Source organism: Gadus morhua, chromosome 5 (genome assembly GCF_902167405.1).
Source record: "Gadus morhua chromosome 5, gadMor3.0, whole genome shotgun sequence".
NCBI classification, from domain to species: Eukaryota; Metazoa; Chordata; class Actinopteri; order Gadiformes; family Gadidae; genus Gadus; species Gadus morhua.
Window position 1 is genome coordinate 17,249,780 of NC_044052.1, and position 18,085 is coordinate 17,267,864.

The window sequence follows — 18,085 nt, forward strand, 5'->3', positions numbered from 1 at the left end:
AGCTTCCAAAAAACAATGCGAAGGTCGTCTCTACTTTACGTTGGCTTTGTGTGTGTCCTAAATGGACACATGTCATAAATGTATGGCCTGTTAAGCCCTTTGAGACTGTACCAGTGATAAGGGCTATACAAATCGGATTGAATTGAACTTATATATTTTATTATTAATTGAACGCTAACAGAAGCAGCTAAATGGTGTTAAAAACCAAGCAAGGGCTTTGAACCTAAATTCGAAAGCTCCCTTCTCTGGTGCCTGCCAGATCCCCAAACTGCTGCTGCTCATTTCCACAAGCATAGAGTGAAGGAGTAATTGGAAAGAGAATGCAGGAAATAGCTTTGGGATGCACCCTTTAATCTTCCCTACCATCGTGGTCTGCCTGCCCTAACAGCTCCGTAGAGGCCATCCAGAAGGGAGGGGGGATGAGCCGAAGCCGAGCCGAGGACACCTACCGCTGCATACGTTACTCCTGCGACTCCTTCCTGCTAAATACCTCCTCAGCCAAGAAGAAAAGGTAGCAGGCTAAAGCTACAAACCACTAAATCACTACCGCTCAATTTTTTTTTTTTTTCTCATCCTTTGCACTCTAATCATGTCACATTTTCCTTTGCAATACAATGCAATAATTTGTACCGGACCATATTGGACCTTAAGTTTATCATTATTTATTGCTGCTCGCATAGTTTAGAAATCTTGGTTGTACTCAGGAGTTTTTCATAAAAATGTGGATGCCCTAGATTAAATATGGTATTTTGTTGTGCCACTTGTATTTGTGTTCAAGTATTAATTTATATAAATAATTGGTTCACTTGGATGTTCCTTTTCAGATGACGTAAGATAAAATGGGTCGATCCTCTTTGTGATTCAATAGAGTATAATTTAAGTATTACATTTACCTGTTATAAGTTATGTCAACTGCTCTGCAATGTCTACCTCTTACCACTAAGACTATAAAATAAATGTTGTAACTGGTTTATTCAGTCATTCATTAAAAAAAATGACAAATGGCAGATTCAACATTCACAGATGTACATAACGCAGGCAACAGTGGTGAACATTTTACAAGGCCAGCGATGACATTCAGTCAAATGGCATGGCCCAGGATTGGACGATTTTAATGCAACATGGCACAGCTAAAAATATATAAAGTACTAGAATACTGAAAAATGGTCTACACATTGCAGAACCAAACTCACAGATAATCCCCTTGTCATTGTGCGATTGTTTTTTTAACCCCATATACACTTCATATTTATGATACAGCAGTTTCTCAAAACAAAATGAAGGTACAGTAGAAAATAAACTTAATCTGATTAACTAGTTTGGCTTCATTCAATCTGAAAAGATCATAGTTTAGAGTTAACAAAGATAACTTATTTCAAATAAGAGCTTCTCTTTCGGCTAAAAGGATCTTTGTTGGTGTATTTCCAAACCGTTGCCAAAGAAAACCAAGAGGAACATTTAAAATTAATTAATATTGTCCACTGGATTGAAACAAACGTATTGCTCAGATTCCCATCCATACAATCAGCATAGAATCTTCCACTTGACAAAGTCCCACAGACTCTACAGTAACATGACTTTTCATAGGAAAGTTCGGATCTTCTGGAACTGTATAAAGATCCTTAAATACATATAAATATAGTATCCAAAAGTATGTAGTGTACATGTATGGCTACCTTTTAATGTGTAACTGAGGATTTGGACGTGGTCTGCTGGTCAATTGTAAACTGAAAAGGCCATGTCTTGTGTCCCAATTCCATTCCTGCTTTATTTGACCAATTTCAAAATTGTACTCTTGGTTGAGCCTCAGACTTTGAAAACATGAAATGAATTAACTAAAACAAGGAGAGTTTAACAATCAGTGTATTAATCCAAAAGCTTTTTAGCATCATGTAGTAGTTTTGCAAAAAGGCAAAGAAAGTAATCACTCTTCTTTTTAAAATAACCATTTGGAACAAAATTACTTTTCATTCAGATGCATTTCAACCCGAGTACTGAATGAATACTCACAGAAGACGAAATGAAAAAAACAAGTGTTGCTTTGACCTAAACAATTTCCTATGCAGTCCACATTAAACTCACCACATGTAACACACTGCTATGTTAAGTGGCAATGTAACCCATAAAGTCAAGCATCTTGAGAGGCCATCTTGGTCTGGTGAGTTCATTTAGTTACTCTCTGCAGTTAAGTCTGGGGATTTAAAATTTAACATTAATAGGATCGTTCATCTAGAGGGGGAAAGAGTTACAGTTCATGATTAAATAGACTGAATGACAATGATAAAATATTAACAAATCTGCAAGGAAGGTTTTTCTCTCACTCTGATTCACTGGAGAATGCAAGACATCCCTCCCCCTTCTGGCCACCATTGTACATTGTATTGTATTGTGTTGTATTGTATTATAGTATTTAACTGTGTAGCAACTGCAGTAGCTGCTATCATAGCTGTAACACGGGGAATTGGTTAGCCTAGCGATTGTTGTACTTGTTGTACACTTGGTTCTATGAACATCCTTTCTGTACCGACAGCGATATATTGTTGCACTTCTTATGACAAATGTACTTATTGTAAGTCGCTTTGGATAAAAGCGTCTGCTAAATGCCTTAAATGTAGATGTAACATCCACCCTCTTTTTTTTTTTTAAGATGAAATCAGTTTTATTTAAAAGAATAATTTTATTTGAAAATCATGATTAAAACACAATCCCGTAAGGATAAGGACACCCAGGACACTCTACTGTCCATATAATTCCAGAGGAGAGACGTGGGGGGGTGTTTCTCCGACTAGGTGTTTCTCCGAAACACCTAGTTTTTATGGTGAAAGGAGCATAGAACCAGAAGGGAGTTAGTAAAATGAATGGTATAAGAAGATATTATTACCAGGAAGTTGTGAATGTATATTGTGATTTAAAAGTCTAGACCCCGTATATAAGACGACCCCAATGTTTCAGTCAAAAAAAACTAGCCTCATATTCGGGTCAATACGGATCTACCCAGCCAAGGCCACACTGATATTCCTTGCGAAACGCAAACTGCGATATCTGGATGGCCTCACGAGGCTACATAAAGTCACCTAAATAACGAATATTAAAACAATCGACTCTTTACTAAAACCAAGGATGTTCGTATTTACAAGTACAGTTGTAATCTTAAAATACACAAGAAGTGGTCACTTGTCAAGGTGCTCCAAGGAGTCAAGTTCCCTTGGAATAGATGCTTCTCTAGAAAAAAATCTGTTCAGAAAAAACGTTCCAACACTATGGAAACAAACCAACCCGGTTCCACAGATCCTCTCCATGCTGCGGTTTCCCTGCTGCGTCTCCCGACGATGGTCGATGGCCCTGAGAACCAAAGAAAGATGCAAAGTGTGCTGATGCATGGGTATGCTTCAGCTCTGGACCAGCACACTAACCCCCCCCCCCCCCCCTCCCTGGTGGGTCAGGGAGGGCTTGGAGTTACATGCTGGTGGGCTCCACCGAAACAGCCTGTGTCTCACAGTCCTGGAGGGCGGAGCCATCGCCCTGGCGCATGTACATCAGGAAGAGCGTCACGCTGGCGAAGGTGGTGGCGTTGACGGGGAAGGCGCGCAGCAGCGTGGACGTGAGGCCGCGCGTGAACACCCGCCAGCCCTCCTTCTTCAGGCTCTGCCGCACGCAGTCGGCGATGCCGTTGTACTGGTGGACCCCGCCCATTCCGTCCGCCTGGAGGCGGGACTTGATCACGTCCACGGGGTAGGTGGAGAGCCAGGAGGCGATGCCCGACATGCCGCCGGCGAACAGCAGCTTGGGGATCATGTAAGGGTCGTCGGGCTCGCAGCCCAGGCGCCGCGTCAGCACGTCGTACGCCAGGAAGTAGATGCCGAAGCCCGGCGTCTCGCGGATGACGGTGGTGACCATGCCGCGGTTGATGCCCCGGATGCCCTCCCGGCGGTAGATCCGCACCAGGCAGTCCAGGGAGTTCTTGTACAGCTTCCGCGAGGACTTCTTCTTCTCGCCCGTGCCCTGCATCTGCATGCGCGTCTTGGCCAGCTCCATGGGACAGCAGATGACGCACTGGATGAGGCCCGCCGACGCGCCCGCCAGGAACTGGTTGGCCGGCGTGTCACGGCCCAGGTAGCGCATGGCGTTGCCCTGGACGCCGAACACGATGGCGTTGATGAATGTCAGCCCCATCATGGGAGAGCCGATGCCCTTGTACAGGCCCAGCATCTGCGGAAGACGAGGGTGTGAGCGTGTTTTAGTCAGATGAATGGGACAAACAGTAGATAATTACACTTTCATCTACACCTTCTCTATGGCTGTCAATGAGGAGGAAAAAAAGCTCGATCGCTAAATACGCACCGGAATTTCCCGCCTGGGATCAATAAAGTATGATATTATCTTATACGCTTCATGTTGATCATGACGTTAGAGTTTCTGCACTTCCTTAAAATATAACTATAAATGTATCTATTTGCATATATATTAATGTTAGTGTTAAAATCTGCGACCACAACCATGCTGTCTCTGTCTTACGCTGAAATCCCAGAAGTAAACCATACGCTGATAGACCATACAGACACACTCCCCCAGGCCTCCGATGCCAACGTGTACAAAGGCTTAATTTAGCCTTTACAGAAATAAGGCCCTGGCTGACCACAGCTAGCTGATATGCTCTTTGACTTCCCCACTGGCGATAAGATCCATGCTCTGGGTGGATGGAGCCAATAGAGGCAGCGGTGCATAATAACTAGAGCTGTAACCCGACACCCACCATCATGTCGTCCGATTAGGCCATTTAATTCAATTTTACACTACATTTTCTTCTTTTTTTTTTTCATTTTGCTTCCCAGACCTTCTGATATCAATCAAAGCATAAATAGTATAGTTTTCTATAGTTCATAGAAAAAAAACAGATTCCTAGCTATAGGAATCACAGAGGAGGTTAGTGAATAAAATGTCTGGGCCAGTAATGGATCCCCCACTTGGCTTGCTGGGAGATACCTCTTCTTTCTAAGAAGGATCTAGCTCTTCGTTCTCTCTTTCGTGGAAGCCTATATATATGTTATTATGGTTGAAGGAAAAATCGGATTCACATTTAAACAACTACTGCAAGTGAAGGGACAGAGAAACAATATTTCTGAGACAAATGAGACCCGAAACTCTGTAGGGTCACCAAACTGAGACATTTTAAAAGCGGTTAATAGTGAAATCGGTTAATCACTGCATCCCTACTTGTGGGTTTGTAGACTAGTAAGAGCGGGTGACTATGAAAGACAATAGCCAGCTGTGGACAGCTGCTCCTTTCAGGGTATAAGCAGAGTACATTATATATCCTACATTATTGTCCTGACCATAATTTTTAAAAGTGACATATTATACCACCAGGTGTGAGTGTGATAACACGTTACACGTCAGAAAAGCAGAATTTCAAAACGGCTTGTTACGGCTAATCATACGCACACCTGGTGGTATAATTTGTCACCTTTACAAGTGTCATTGTATACAAAAAAAGAAGAGAACACAGTTCTGGTGGTACAGTAGAACAAGATGTTCAGTTTACTCACCGACTCCTGGCGTATGATGGACTGGAAGCAGTGGTAGGTCCCCCTGTAGAGGGGTTTATCCACACTCTGAATTTGGAGCCTCACCTGTTACGCAAGGCCAACGCGTAAAGGGCAGAGTATAAAAGACCAGGGGCACGCTGCACATCAAACGCTACATAGGATCTTCATGCAACAGCTATTGTAACACTCATCAGGAAATACTGCTTCAAAGAAAATCGTCACGCATCAGTACTTTCCAATAGACGGAACAACGTCTCTGCCTCAGTTTTTTTCCTCTACCGCTGATAACTCAAGAGGGAACTTGGTTTGAGAAAACAAGAAGGCCTTGGACATACGAGGTTACATTTCCTGGGAAAAGGCTGTCCGTCTCTTCATCATTTACAACACGGTAACACCGTTGTTGTTAAAGACAGCCACCCTCCGTCCCACCACACACACACACGCAAACTCATACACACTCATAGGCATTCAGAACATCAATCTATCTTTAGTGCACACGTTGATTACCACCCAACAAACCCAAAAACAAGTGTAATTTCCTGGAGACCGTTTCACAAATGTGTCCCTCGTATTAGTTTAAACTACTGTGATTGATTCAAATTATTAGGTCATGGCCATGGGGAGATATGAGCAGCATTTTAACTGTAGGAATCATTTTTAGGGATAATGACAAAAGACATGCAACACTTGCCGGTGGTAGTACCGTTGCTTTGTCAATTCGTTATGACTCATTAGACCTTGTCATTCTATTCTATCTTTGAGTTCTGTCATCAAAGTAAATAACAATAACCTATGCCCCCCCCACTGGTAAATCAACTACTGTATTTTCTGATGCATTCCACACAGACGATGCACTTAAGTTTCACGTTTGTGCATGACACCGTCCTTTTCCCATCCGTCTGTGCTGAGAAGCCTACAGTTTAATTACCCAGTGCAACTTTGGATTTGGATTTTTCAATCCATTTAATCCATATATATTATATTTGACTGATTAAATAAGTAAATAAATGCCCTATACTTGGGTGTAAATCGTTAACAAAAAAAAACTGATGCAATGGTGTCCTGGATAGCATGGCTTTAAAAACAGAGAGCCAACACACTTTTTTTTTATTTTACAAGGGCACTAGAGCCTTCTTCGTTTGCTATACAAGATCAAAGAGTACGGTGACATAACAGTGACCCACCTTTACTGTATCAAAAGGATGTCCAACCAAAACACCAGCAGCGCCTGGGAGATAATAGAACACAAAGATTTAACAATCAGTCCCCACATAAACATAAACATTTACCAAAGTACAGCACTCTTCACAGGATGGAGCATGATAAAACCTGCTTCAAATCGTATTGATGTGTGCTTAGAGACTCTATTAAAGACTATTGAGAGTAACATTTTGCAGACTACAACTTCATTTATTATAAGTCATATTACTATGCATGTTTACCACAGACATATATAATGCTTAAAGGCTTGCCTATATTAACAATCTCCACAGACAAATTACAATAGTTAATTTTGTTTCATTCATCAGTTGTGTATGATGCAAACGAGTAGATACCAGTGTTATTTGTTAGAGAAATTGAATAATTAATCACAAAGAATATCGTGGCGCTGGAGGTTACAATACCATTATCATTCAATCTCCCTTTGACAGATTAACTGACCCATTCCCCGGGTCACGCAATAACGCTATGGTCGCAACTGTAACTGTAGTGATGGACTGCTAACGCCACATACCACCACAATTTATGCATTGCAGAGACCATTACCCAATTGTAGTCCACAAACCCGGTACAATAGCGTCCCCCCCCTAGTCTGAACTCAAGTAAGGAACGTTGTGTGTACACACCCAGATGAGGGGTCTTTTTTCTTCAATAACGTGGCATCGACCTGATGCATACTCATAAAACTGAAAGCACGTTGGCACACACTTAAACGCAGCAGTGCTAACTTCTTCCTTTCAAAATGCTACCTGCATGAAGCTAACTGAATGGAGCTCTCGTCATCTGCATCTGATCATGGTGGTGAAGTATGTATGAGTTATAAATGTAGTATGTATTGGTTGCAAAGAATACTTACCTCCAAAGCAACCCGCGGCGAAGTCCAAAGCCATCCCTCTCTGAACGTTAGCAGCTTTATATTGGTCAAGCTAACTAGCGAAGCAGAAATTAATGACCCACAACTCCTTACTATTTACTTATAAGGTTGTGTATGGAGGTGTTTTGCTTGATACAATTTAAAATCCCAATTTGGGAATAAGTAAACTAGCCCCTGATAATCCAACCAGCATGTGATTGGGGTTTTCAAAGTTTGTTGATGAAAAAACCCTCCAAACTTCTCTTTCTTGCACGCTCTGATTTGGGCCACACGGTATTCTGGGTATAATCGCGGATGGATTTAAACGGGGGCAGATTAAAAACCTTCTGTTAATATAACAAACTACTCTCCCCTTCCTCTCTGCTGTAGATGGTCCGGCTACTTAACTCAACTTCCACAGACACGGCCTTTCTATTTCTGTGGTGGGAGGAGGCGGGGGGAATACAGAGTCAAAACGTGTGCCTGTCCTTTTTGAGGAAGCCCAATCGCATCCCTCTGGACTAGACAACTCCCCCAGCTGGTCCTGTCCACCCCTCTCAGTCATTGGCTGCTGCACATACCGCTTTCACGACGTGTCTCTGGACACTTTAACCCCGCAATATATTCTTATATTGATCTGGTGACATTAACGTCTGGTGACAAAACTCAAAACATTGATAAATTACCACGGGCTAAACATGTGGATGGTGGCCAAGCCTAGAACAATGATTTATTTTCTATATTTTCACTTTTTAAATGCAGCGCTATAGGAAATCAGCAATTTGCATGCTAAATAACATCTTAGATAAAAAAAAATATGGATTTCATTGTGATAATCAAGACATCCAAAGGCCTGTTCAATTGTATCTAGTCTGTATTAGGACGGAAACGTTAGAAAAGTAAGGGGTTAATCGCAGTAAGTGTGATTATCTTCCATGTGCGTGGTTAATTTGGTTGACTAAATACTATCAATCGAAAATCTAGATACACAACATAGAGTCTATTTGTTGATTTTGGGGATGCGTAAGACTATGTCAGAGAAGGTTCATGTTTACAAAGGCATTGCCTGTCATGGTAGCTTTGTACGTATTGCAATGTGAATGAATTACTGCATTCAGGACACTGCACACTTGCTATGAGCTAAACCAGAAGAAACAGGACTCGGGGAAAGCTGAAGGTTATTGGATCTGGCTCCTTACGCAGACAGTAAAACAATTAATAACAATCATTTTTTCTAGAGCATGTGACTTTTTATGTCATTTTGAATAGGATGAATAATACACAATCATTCTTTAGTCGTTCTTCAATGACAATAGCGATGCAAAACTATACAGTTATGAATCACATGGATCATGATATAAATGTTAAAAGTGTAATATTTAGCCAGCCACTAACTTAAATGACTTCCATTCCTAACTTGTAATTTGAACTGCAGCTATGTTACAAAGTACGTACTAGTAGGCCTACCAATTGGGTGCATACTGTGTGCAACAGTTGAACACAGTATGCATACAATTGTTACATAAAACAGGGGATTTAACTGATGAGCAAAGCTGTGCCACCCATCGATGTTCGCGGGCTCAGTCGATATGACGTATGGGATTGTGGGGCAGAATAGCCCAAAAAGCATGCTGGCTTGCATACAAGTTCGACCGAATGTAGTGCAACATCCTGGTGTTTTCGGCATAGGCTACTGCGTTTTAAAAATCATGTATTTGGACATATACTAAACAATTCTGGCATACTAAATTTGTAGAAATGGGTATTGGAACGCAGGGTTTGTTTCACTTAGCTACAGCGCTTGTGGCTGACCGCATTGATTTGGACCAATAAGCGTCCTCTGAGGAACTACAGGGAACTACATGATAGATGGTGATACATGTTTCATACAATCCAATCTGCAAATCCCTAACAACAGATGTTTGGTTCCTGGGCGCCCACATACTGGACGGGTACAATACAGATTTACATTTTTAAAAGGACATTTTTTAGTACGCTCTTTATATACTCTCTTGAGTATGTAGGTGTGTTTGACAAGGAATCATTCAATTACAGTTATCTGCAATTTGTATCAGGTCTAGCAAATACTTTTTTTAACGCGTTCATTTTTTAAATGGTCCAGGTTGTCCTAGATGGATTGCCATACATTGGCTTTCACATTCCACGTTTGTAATGTTTGACAGCTGACGTCAGAGTGAGAGGCACTACGCCGCAGATCAGCCGACTCATGTTCTCATGATCCATTCAGCCTCTTAGGACAGTATTCGTTGCCGATTTCAGTGTAAAACCACAAACTCATCCCGCTTGAGGTTGTCTTGAATCATAATGGCCAACGTAACGTTTCTACATTTAAAAAATGAACGGTCAAATCACTTTTGCTAGTTTGCCTGATCGCTAGCTTAGGCTAGCTTCCAACCGAGCCTTGTTCATCTTTCTGTTTTATAAAGAATAGGAAGACAATGCATTGCGCCGACTTTCTCGCTGGTTCTGTTGGAGGTAAGTTATATCATTTTCTATGGGGAGCACAGCAGTTTAATGCCTACTTTGCAGCGTCGATCTTCACCTCTAATGACCATGGTAGAGATTTGTCTTCATTGTGAGTTGGATTCACATTAATATCGCGAGTTAAAATAACCTTGGACGTTGTCTTAACAGGGGCCTTTGGTGTTGCAGTTGGGTACCCTTTAGATACAGTCAAGGTATATTTGAACCCCCCCTATAAGCAGTAGAAGTATATGATAAACACATGAAGGCAATATCGAGCCAAACCTCTGTTTCTTTGATGATATAGGTGAGGATTCAAACGCAACACCAGTACACGGGAGTTTGGCATTGTATTCGCTCTACATGCAAGAATGAAGGGGTCAGTTATGCAACTCTTGGGCCATCTTTTTGGAGCACATCTCTGATCCTGTCTTTCCATTTAAAATCAATATGACTCTTTCTAATTATCTAAATGCTCTGCCCATTGGGTTCCCCTTTTGAACCTTAGGCGAAGGGTTTCTACAAAGGCATGTCCATGCCAGTCACCACCGTTTCCCTGAGCTCTTCTGTGGTGTTTGGGACCTACAGGAATATCCTCCAAATCCTGGGTCAGCTACGACATAGGAGTGTGGATGCTCGACCGGCCAAGCTGGATATCTTCCTCTCTGGGCTTGCTGGAGGGGTTGCCCAGGTATGGAACCAGATTCAGTTGGCCCTAATTTGACTTGATGCAATAGGTGCCAGTCGGCTGTAAGCTGTTTACATATATATATATATGAACCCTTTTAGCATTTAAACCCACAACACCAGATGGCACAGGCATTGCTAAATAACCAATTTCAATAACTGTGTTGGGAACATTATAATTAAGGAGAACAGTTCTTCTAAAATGACTAATAATTAGTAGAATAACTATTCTAAAACAAAATCACGAATTCATTTGCATATGTTTAATTAATGTCTAATTAGAGAATAAGAATAAATGACGGCTGCACTTTTACACAACTGCCCTTAGTTGGTTGATATTACGTACATCCTTCACCGTCTGTACTCTATGCCTTTTAACTCCTCAGGTGTCTGTGATGTCCCCGGCGGACATTGTGAAGGTGCGTCTGCAATGTCAGGGGGTTCCCATGCAGGGGCACGCTGCCGGGTCGCCGAGGGCCAAGTACCGGGGACCAGTGCACTGCCTGCTGACCATCGCCCGGGAGGAGGGGGTTCTGGGGCTGTACAAGGGGGCCCAGGCACTTGCTTTGAGAGATGGCCCTGCCTTCGCCACCTACTTCACCACCTACAATGTCATCTGTGAGAAGCTGTCCCCCCCGGGGCAGACCAGGCCAGGTACAATAAGGCCCAATCCCATTTCTACCCCTTACCCCTCCCCCTTGTTTTGAAGGGGTAAGGGTAAGGGGTAGAAATGGGATTGGGCCTTAGGCCCAATCCCATTCCTACCCCTTGCCCCTTGCCCCTTGCCCCTTCCCCCTTCCCCTTACTTTGAAGGGGTAAGGGGAAGGGGGGAGGGGTAAGGGTTAGGAATGGGATTGGGCCTTAAGCACTGGTTATGTTTGTATCCTGTATACCCCTATATGTACTGTGCACTGCATTCTGAACGTATTCAGACTGCTGCACTTTGTCCCCATTTGCTTTTTCCTTTTTATGTTGTGTGCATTACATTATATGTAACCGTTTAAGTCAGAGCCTTAATCTAAAGGAATTTAGATTACGTCAATTTGTTGTTCAAAAGAATAGGGAACCTTTTTAAGAAAAACTCTCTTCTTGGTTTTGGGAATCTTATAGGCTTCTGTTGGTACATGAATTATGAAAGAATTACATTATCCCTTTTAGAATACGTGAGAAATGAAGATAACATGAGGGAGTGACGTGTTTGTGTCAGAGATGGCTAACCTCTCACCAAAGCTCACCCAGCTAGTGAATAAGTAGCGCATTGCAAGATGGCTTTGATTTCATAGTTCAAAGTATACCTTGTATTGCACCGATACCTCCAACAACGCTTTCCTCTCTACAGAGTGGAAGGTGGTCCTGCTGGCCGGGGGTCTATCGGGCACATGTGGCTGGTTTGTCGGCACTCCCATGGACGTGATCAAGGCCCGTCTCCAGATGGACTGGATGGGGGAGAGGAAGTACAAGGGCTTCTTCCACTGCATCACGGACAGCGTACGCACAGAGGGGGCGGGTGTGCTCTACAAGGGGCTGGCGATCAACTGCGTGCGGGCCTTTCCAGTCAACATGTCTGTGTTTGCCATGTATGAAGTAGTGATCCGCCTGCTCAGACCCTCAACCTAGCGGTTCCAGAGCTGTTCAGTTCTACCTCGGTTTCCCATGACTGTAAGGCCCAATCCCATTTCTACCCCTTACCCCTCCCCCTTGTTTTGAAGGGGTAAGGGGTAGACCCCTTACCCCTTCAAAACAAGGGGGAGGGGGAAGGGGTAAGGGGTAGAAATGGGATTGGGCCTAAATTGATCACGCTTTGGGAATTGGCTTATTTTTATCTTTACATATATGTATATTAGGATGGGATCATTTTCTTGGTCTGTATGTATTATTTTTTTTCTGATGTAGGCCTACGTATCATAATCAAGTTTTTCTCAAAACTTAAAAAAGGGCATTTTAAAAGTAAGTAAAATATCAACATTCTTGCATATTTCTTTAATACTTAAAATTTGAATTGAATTAGCTTTTAATGTTTAGATCTTAAGAGATGGTACTTCATACACATCGCCATTTCAATTTTCTGATGCCAAACATAATTGTTGCTCAAATATGAATGCCTCTATGAGGAGTGCTGGACACAAAACCACATTTCCCATGAGCTCTTTTGGCCCATGTAGATGCATACTCTAAACATATGCACATTTTGCTGTGAAATCCAATAGAATAGCTGTCTGGGAATTCAGTAACATATTCATGTAGCTCTGAAATTGTAGCCATACTTGAAACTGTTTGCGCGTGACAATATTCCAACCGCCAGCCCATCATTAGGCCATTAACTATGACTTGAATTGTATTAAATATCTTCATTAATATCATTTTCACAAGCTGCGATTATGTATGTGTTCGTAAGGCAGCTGATGACAATTGTTGTGGCTTGAAGTTGTAGAAAACACTGCAATCTACCTCTATTCAATGTGTACATCATATTTAAGTATAGAGCTATATTTAAACATGGTTAATACTACTACACTAATTTATTCATGGGTGAAACAGATGTTTAAAATACTCTGGTCTTTAAATATTTTTGAACATATTTTTAGACAGTGAAATGACAAACCTGTTCAGTAATTATTAATAAAGGTTATAATATGTAATATGTGCTCAGTCAGTGTACCGTACATTTGATTTGTTTTTTTGAATGCAGTCCAATTCTAATTCTCCAGTTCTCCCGACAGATAATTTGTAGCCTACATGTCTATAGATGTCTGGAGAGGGAGATAACATGGCAACCAAAACAGTAACTGGCATGAAAAGAATGTAGGAAGGAGTCGACAAGGTAAACCATGACGCTTCAAGGCTACAAATGATGTCAATAAATATTGACAGTGTTAAGAATAATCCTTTTCCGTAATGACTGATAAACTATGCAAGAAAAATGAAATACTTAGGAATACTATCCACGACACAATTGTTTTGGGATCTTTAAGTACACATCTTTGACATCCAAACGTTTCTTATCCATAACCAACGGTCTTATTTGAGGTGTCATATTTCATCCTGGGTTGCTCCTTGGTGATCTTTCAGTGTAAGGTGTATTTGTCCCAGACTGACATTTTGAAAATACATTTCAATCATATGGCCTAACTGTCTTCTGCTAATTTGAGTGTTTACCAATAGTAAAGACATACTCAGTGTGAGGGATATCACTTTACTTGTCATTTGAAAGGATGGGCTGAGCTTAAGACACTTCATCGTACACTGATAACAGCCATACAAACATTGAGGTGACACGTTGTGGTTGCTAGATCGTAAGCGTTTGCAATGCCATGCTACCTTCAACAGCAGGGAATAGTGTTCTCGGGGCTAAAAGTTAAAATTTAACGGTCTCGGGGTCATAAATTGTTTGACCATTTCGTCCGTGACATTTTTGCGGTTCTCTTGATGGGCTGTGATCATTGGCTGGAGCGTCTCAATCAACATCTTCTTCAACTCTCCTGTCAACAAAATACCACTGGTGTAGTCCTGTAGAAAGAGAGAGAGAAGGCATAGAAGTTAGATTATTAAATTATTTGATAAATATATATATAATATAAAAAGCGTATTACACACGCTTTTTTTCCTTTAAAAAAGGTAAGAAGGTACAATGCACCTTTAGTTTTTTTAATGTGGTCTTAAATAGATTCCGTCATGTGTACGCTAACTTTAAGGCTACAGAGCGTTATATTAATTGCTCGGACTCTTTATACACTACTAAAAACACACTCATGAATACTATTCTATTCATGCCAAGTCCAATCTGCGAGATGCGACTAAATTCTACACACTGCACCTTTAAGATTTAGGAAAATGATTACAATAATAGAAACATTGACTTCTAAATATTTTCTTTAAAAGAGGAATCTGTAGATCTACCTGTCTGATCTTCTCCAGCTGTTCGTCATCCTCCATGAAGAAGGTGAGGTACATGAAGGCGACGTCAATGTCTGGGTTACCACCTTGCTCCCTGTGTTCCTCGATTGTGTCTTTTCCTCCAGAGAATGCGTGCTTGTTTACCTAGCAACAGGAACCAAAAGGCCAGGTTAGACAATAATAGTTCACTTGCCGTTTCTGGTGCTATAGTTGTTTTTTAAACTACAAGATCTGAAGATGAGAAAAGGACATAGCTATAACTGTATCGACGCAAGCCACTAGACATTTCTAAATGGAAAACATAGTGAAGGTATAGGTATATAATTGTTATAATTTCCAACAATCATGTGTTACGGTGTTGGTCCCCTGTGAGCATGGCACTACCTTATTTTTGATCTGCTTTGGGGTGTCTGTGAGGAAGATGGAGGAGTTGGCGTCACTGGCGCTCATCTTGGTCTGGGCCCCTTGCAGAGCGGGGAAGAAGGTGGAATGCAATAGGGCGGGTTTAGGATAGCCAATCCGGGGGGCCACGTCACGGGTCATCCTGAAGTAGGGGTCCTGGTAGTGAGAGTAGAAACAGGTTCAGTCATGTGAGTGTTAAAGGTCCCATGACATGCCACCAGGTGTGAGTGTGATTAGCCGTTACAAGCCGTTTTGGAAATCTGCCCCTCATGACATCACATGTGGGCGTGTCCACCTAGATGTGTGCCGGATAGATGAGCAACGTTTGCTACAGTCCAATGAGTAGGCTGGTAGACTGATCTATCCAGCACACATCTAGGTGGTCACGCCCACCTGTGATGTCGTAATGGCTAAACACACCACACCTGGTGGCATGTCATGGGCCCTTTAATGAGCCATCTGGTACTGTTGAGCGTTGTGGTGGTAAGCATCTGTGATGGTTCTCACCTGGTCAATGGCACACGGGATGAGACATTGAACATCCTTCCGTCCTTTGAAGATTTGTGGGAAAGAACTACTGAAGGCCGGTGCGGCCTGGATGGCTGGGAAGCTGATTTTCCCTTTAAAAAAAGACAATGGAACCCATTAGGGACTCCTTTCCATTTAGATAGATGGAAGTTTTGCTCTGGTATAAGATTCTTCTTACCGATGCAGTCACTGTCAGAAAATCCAAAGATGCCTTTGACTTGATTGAAGGTAACATGCTTCTGAACCTTAACCACATTTCTATAAAACTCTGGGGATGAACTGGGGAGGAGAGACAATCATTTTAATATCAGAAATCTGTCAAAAAAAGATCGGGCACTCAGGTGCATATAGCCACTAGGGTTCAAGTTACCCCATGTAGTCGAGGTCGGAGAAGATGAAGGTCTTGTTCACGTCGAAGCCGCACGCGATGATGTCCTTGGCATTCTCCTCGGCGAAGCGGTGGCAGTCCTCTAGCGAGAGATCCTTCCACAGGTACTTCTCATCGTCCGTTAACTGGATCACCAGAGGGATGTCGAACACATCCTGTAGCCATCTTGGAGTAGGAGAAAAATCAAAAATGTTTTAAAAACATGATTACCATGATAGGGCGTTACTCTTGAGAGGTTTAGCAGACACTCCAAAGTAACTTGCAGTGATTTATTTGAGATAATTAACAAGTAGTAGGGGTTAGTTTGTCTTGCCCCGTATGCCTACCGGTAGACTGCAGAACTCGGGGTTCAAACCCAGAACCTTTCAGCTGAGATCCAATCACCCTAACTTCTGCCCCATCAATATAGTTGTTTATTGGAATATCAGCCTTTGTATAATGTAATACTCTCCTAGTATAATGTAATGATATTATGTAATAACAATAACAGTCTCTGCTTGAATATTTCAAAGGTACTGGTATATTTAGGATTCTCACTTGGTGAAAACGAAGGGAATCAGGTGTCCTACATGCATGGCCTGTGACGAGGGGCCTCTACCGGTGTACAGGTAGAAGGACTTCTGCTTCTCGTAGGCGTCCAGGACCTGATTCATATCTCTGCCAGATGGAATACCCACAACAACACAAAACACAACCATTACACTTGATTGTCATTCAGTATTTATCAATTTTACATGATTAAAATATTTTGACATCACGTGATGGAGACTAGTGAATCACTGAGGACATTAAGAAATTAGGACAGTATCAAACACGAGTTATAGGGTCGTGAGAAGGTGGCTTCTTCTACGAACCTGTGGGAAAAGAAGATCCCCCTTCGTAGGAAGCGGTGGGGTTTCTGTCCCGACACCTTCTCAATTCTGTCCACCAGTTCCTGGTCAATCTTACTGCTGCCAAATCTCACTGATAGAAACCACACCAAATGAGAAGGATAACATTTTAGAACCACGTCAATTGTGTTAGATATTTTTTACGTGAATGTTAAGATGCCAATTACCTATGAGTTTATCGTAGTCCACTCCTTTGGCACTATTGGTGGCGACGTTCCAGGGATCCACAGTATCCTCCTCACCACCATTTTCTGATTGCCTGTCGTTACTAACAGCCGTTCCTGAGGGCGGACACCCTGCTTTGTAGTCCTGACCGGTTACCTCTTTGTAGTCCACTTTCAACTTCAGTAACAGCTGGATGGCCGCGTCAACATCTGCCTTTACATGAAGATACGGGCGAAGGTATTACATGGAAATGGCATTCAAACATTTTATGTTTATTACACAACCTATTGTCAATATGGAGGAATCATAATGCTTACTTTGTCAGCCTTAGCGGTTTTCAAGGATCTGACTTTGTCCCCTTGGGCCGTTAGTTGTTCATAGAGCTCCATCGTGGTCGCGCCCCCAACACCTTCTCCTTTAAAATGTGTCCCCTTCTGCCCCATAAAACAAAAGTCCGTGCATTCATTCAATTAGAAAAGAAGTGCACTGCAACATCAAGAAAGTGTATAACATTTCACTCATTAACTATATGCAATAAGATACATATTATAGACATGGCTAAGTTTAGCTACTAAGTAAGCAGGCAATACGATATTACATGAGGCTCGGCTTCTACAATATGATTAGGGCATCCGTATAGATATATATCGTTTGACATACAATGTGAACGTAGTTTACTGTTAAACGAAGAGAGCCTACCGATCGTATGTATTTAAACAGCTGTCAGCTCATTCAACCTGCATCAGCTCAGTATAATCGAAATTGGTTTCATCAGCAAGTCCAGTGGGTTGTTCACTTCAAACTGTTTCCCCGCAAACATGTGAGTTTTATGGTTCCGCCCTGCATTCGCATTTTAAATATAAGCTCTTTTCACATTTCTAGTCAAGTGTGTGTATTGATCCTTGATTGCAGAGTATATGCATTAAGCTCAGTACAATTATATACACGAATTACACATTGTTGTAATTTAATGCACAAAGAATGGAAAAGCGGAAGCCATTATATTTCAACTGTCAAAATAAAAGTT

General features: G+C 41.9%; 4 protein-coding genes across 11 annotated transcripts in view; 2 read left to right on the top strand and 2 right to left on the bottom strand.

The window, feature by feature from the left end:
- fancm (FA complementation group M) overlaps positions 1–970 on the top strand; it is a 29,472-nt gene extending 28,502 nt beyond the window's left edge. For both annotated transcript variants that reach the window (XM_030357008.1, XM_030357009.1), the window contains exon 24: positions 389–970. In XM_030357008.1, the coding sequence (XP_030212868.1) occupies positions 389–515 (127 nt within the window). In that variant the 3' untranslated portion in view covers positions 516–970. The remainder of the gene's footprint in view (positions 1–388) is intronic.
- On the bottom strand, positions 954–8,184 carry slc25a29l (solute carrier family 25 member 29-like). Of its 2 annotated transcripts, none has more exons than XM_030357017.1 (4): positions 7,624–8,184; positions 6,731–6,774; positions 5,547–5,630; positions 954–4,209 (listed from the first exon to the last, which is right to left on the bottom strand). In XM_030357017.1, exons 1-4 carry the CDS (start codon positions 7,655–7,657, stop codon positions 3,457–3,459), a joined length of 915 nt encoding a protein of 304 aa, XP_030212877.1. In that variant the 5' UTR covers positions 7,658–8,184; the 3' UTR covers positions 954–3,456. The 2 variants fall into 2 exon arrangements, with proteins under 2 accessions (XP_030212877.1, XP_030212878.1); XM_030357018.1 differs by having other exon boundaries at positions 5,547–5,589; positions 7,624–7,685.
- Positions 8,185–9,782: 1,598 nt separating this feature from the next.
- slc25a47b (solute carrier family 25 member 47b) lies at positions 9,783–13,430 on the top strand. 6 transcript variants are annotated; one of them, XM_030357019.1, is made up of 6 exons: positions 9,783–10,116; positions 10,276–10,319; positions 10,412–10,483; positions 10,613–10,795; positions 11,178–11,445; positions 12,131–13,430. In XM_030357019.1, the coding sequence occupies exons 1-6, from the start codon at positions 10,080–10,082 to the stop codon at positions 12,406–12,408; spliced, it is 882 nt and encodes a 293-aa protein (XP_030212879.1). In that variant the 5' UTR covers positions 9,783–10,079; the 3' UTR covers positions 12,409–13,430. The 6 variants fall into 6 exon arrangements, with proteins under 6 accessions (XP_030212879.1, XP_030212883.1, XP_030212881.1 ...); XM_030357023.1 differs by lacking the exon at positions 10,276–10,319 and having other exon boundaries at positions 10,693–10,795; XM_030357020.1 differs by lacking the exon at positions 10,276–10,319 and having other exon boundaries at positions 9,785–10,116.
- Positions 13,431–13,968: 538 nt separating this feature from the next.
- On the bottom strand, positions 13,969–18,042 carry wars1 (tryptophanyl-tRNA synthetase 1). The gene is made up of 11 exons (XM_030357016.1): positions 17,758–18,042; positions 17,376–17,492; positions 17,061–17,271; positions 16,858–16,966; positions 16,541–16,660; positions 15,986–16,168; positions 15,794–15,894; positions 15,595–15,707; positions 15,070–15,243; positions 14,689–14,829; positions 13,969–14,298 (listed from the first exon to the last, which is right to left on the bottom strand). The coding sequence occupies exons 2-11, from the start codon at positions 17,445–17,447 to the stop codon at positions 14,140–14,142; spliced, it is 1,383 nt and encodes a 460-aa protein (XP_030212876.1). The 5' UTR covers positions 17,448–17,492; positions 17,758–18,042; the 3' UTR covers positions 13,969–14,139.
- Between the last annotated feature and the right edge of the window lie 43 nt (positions 18,043–18,085).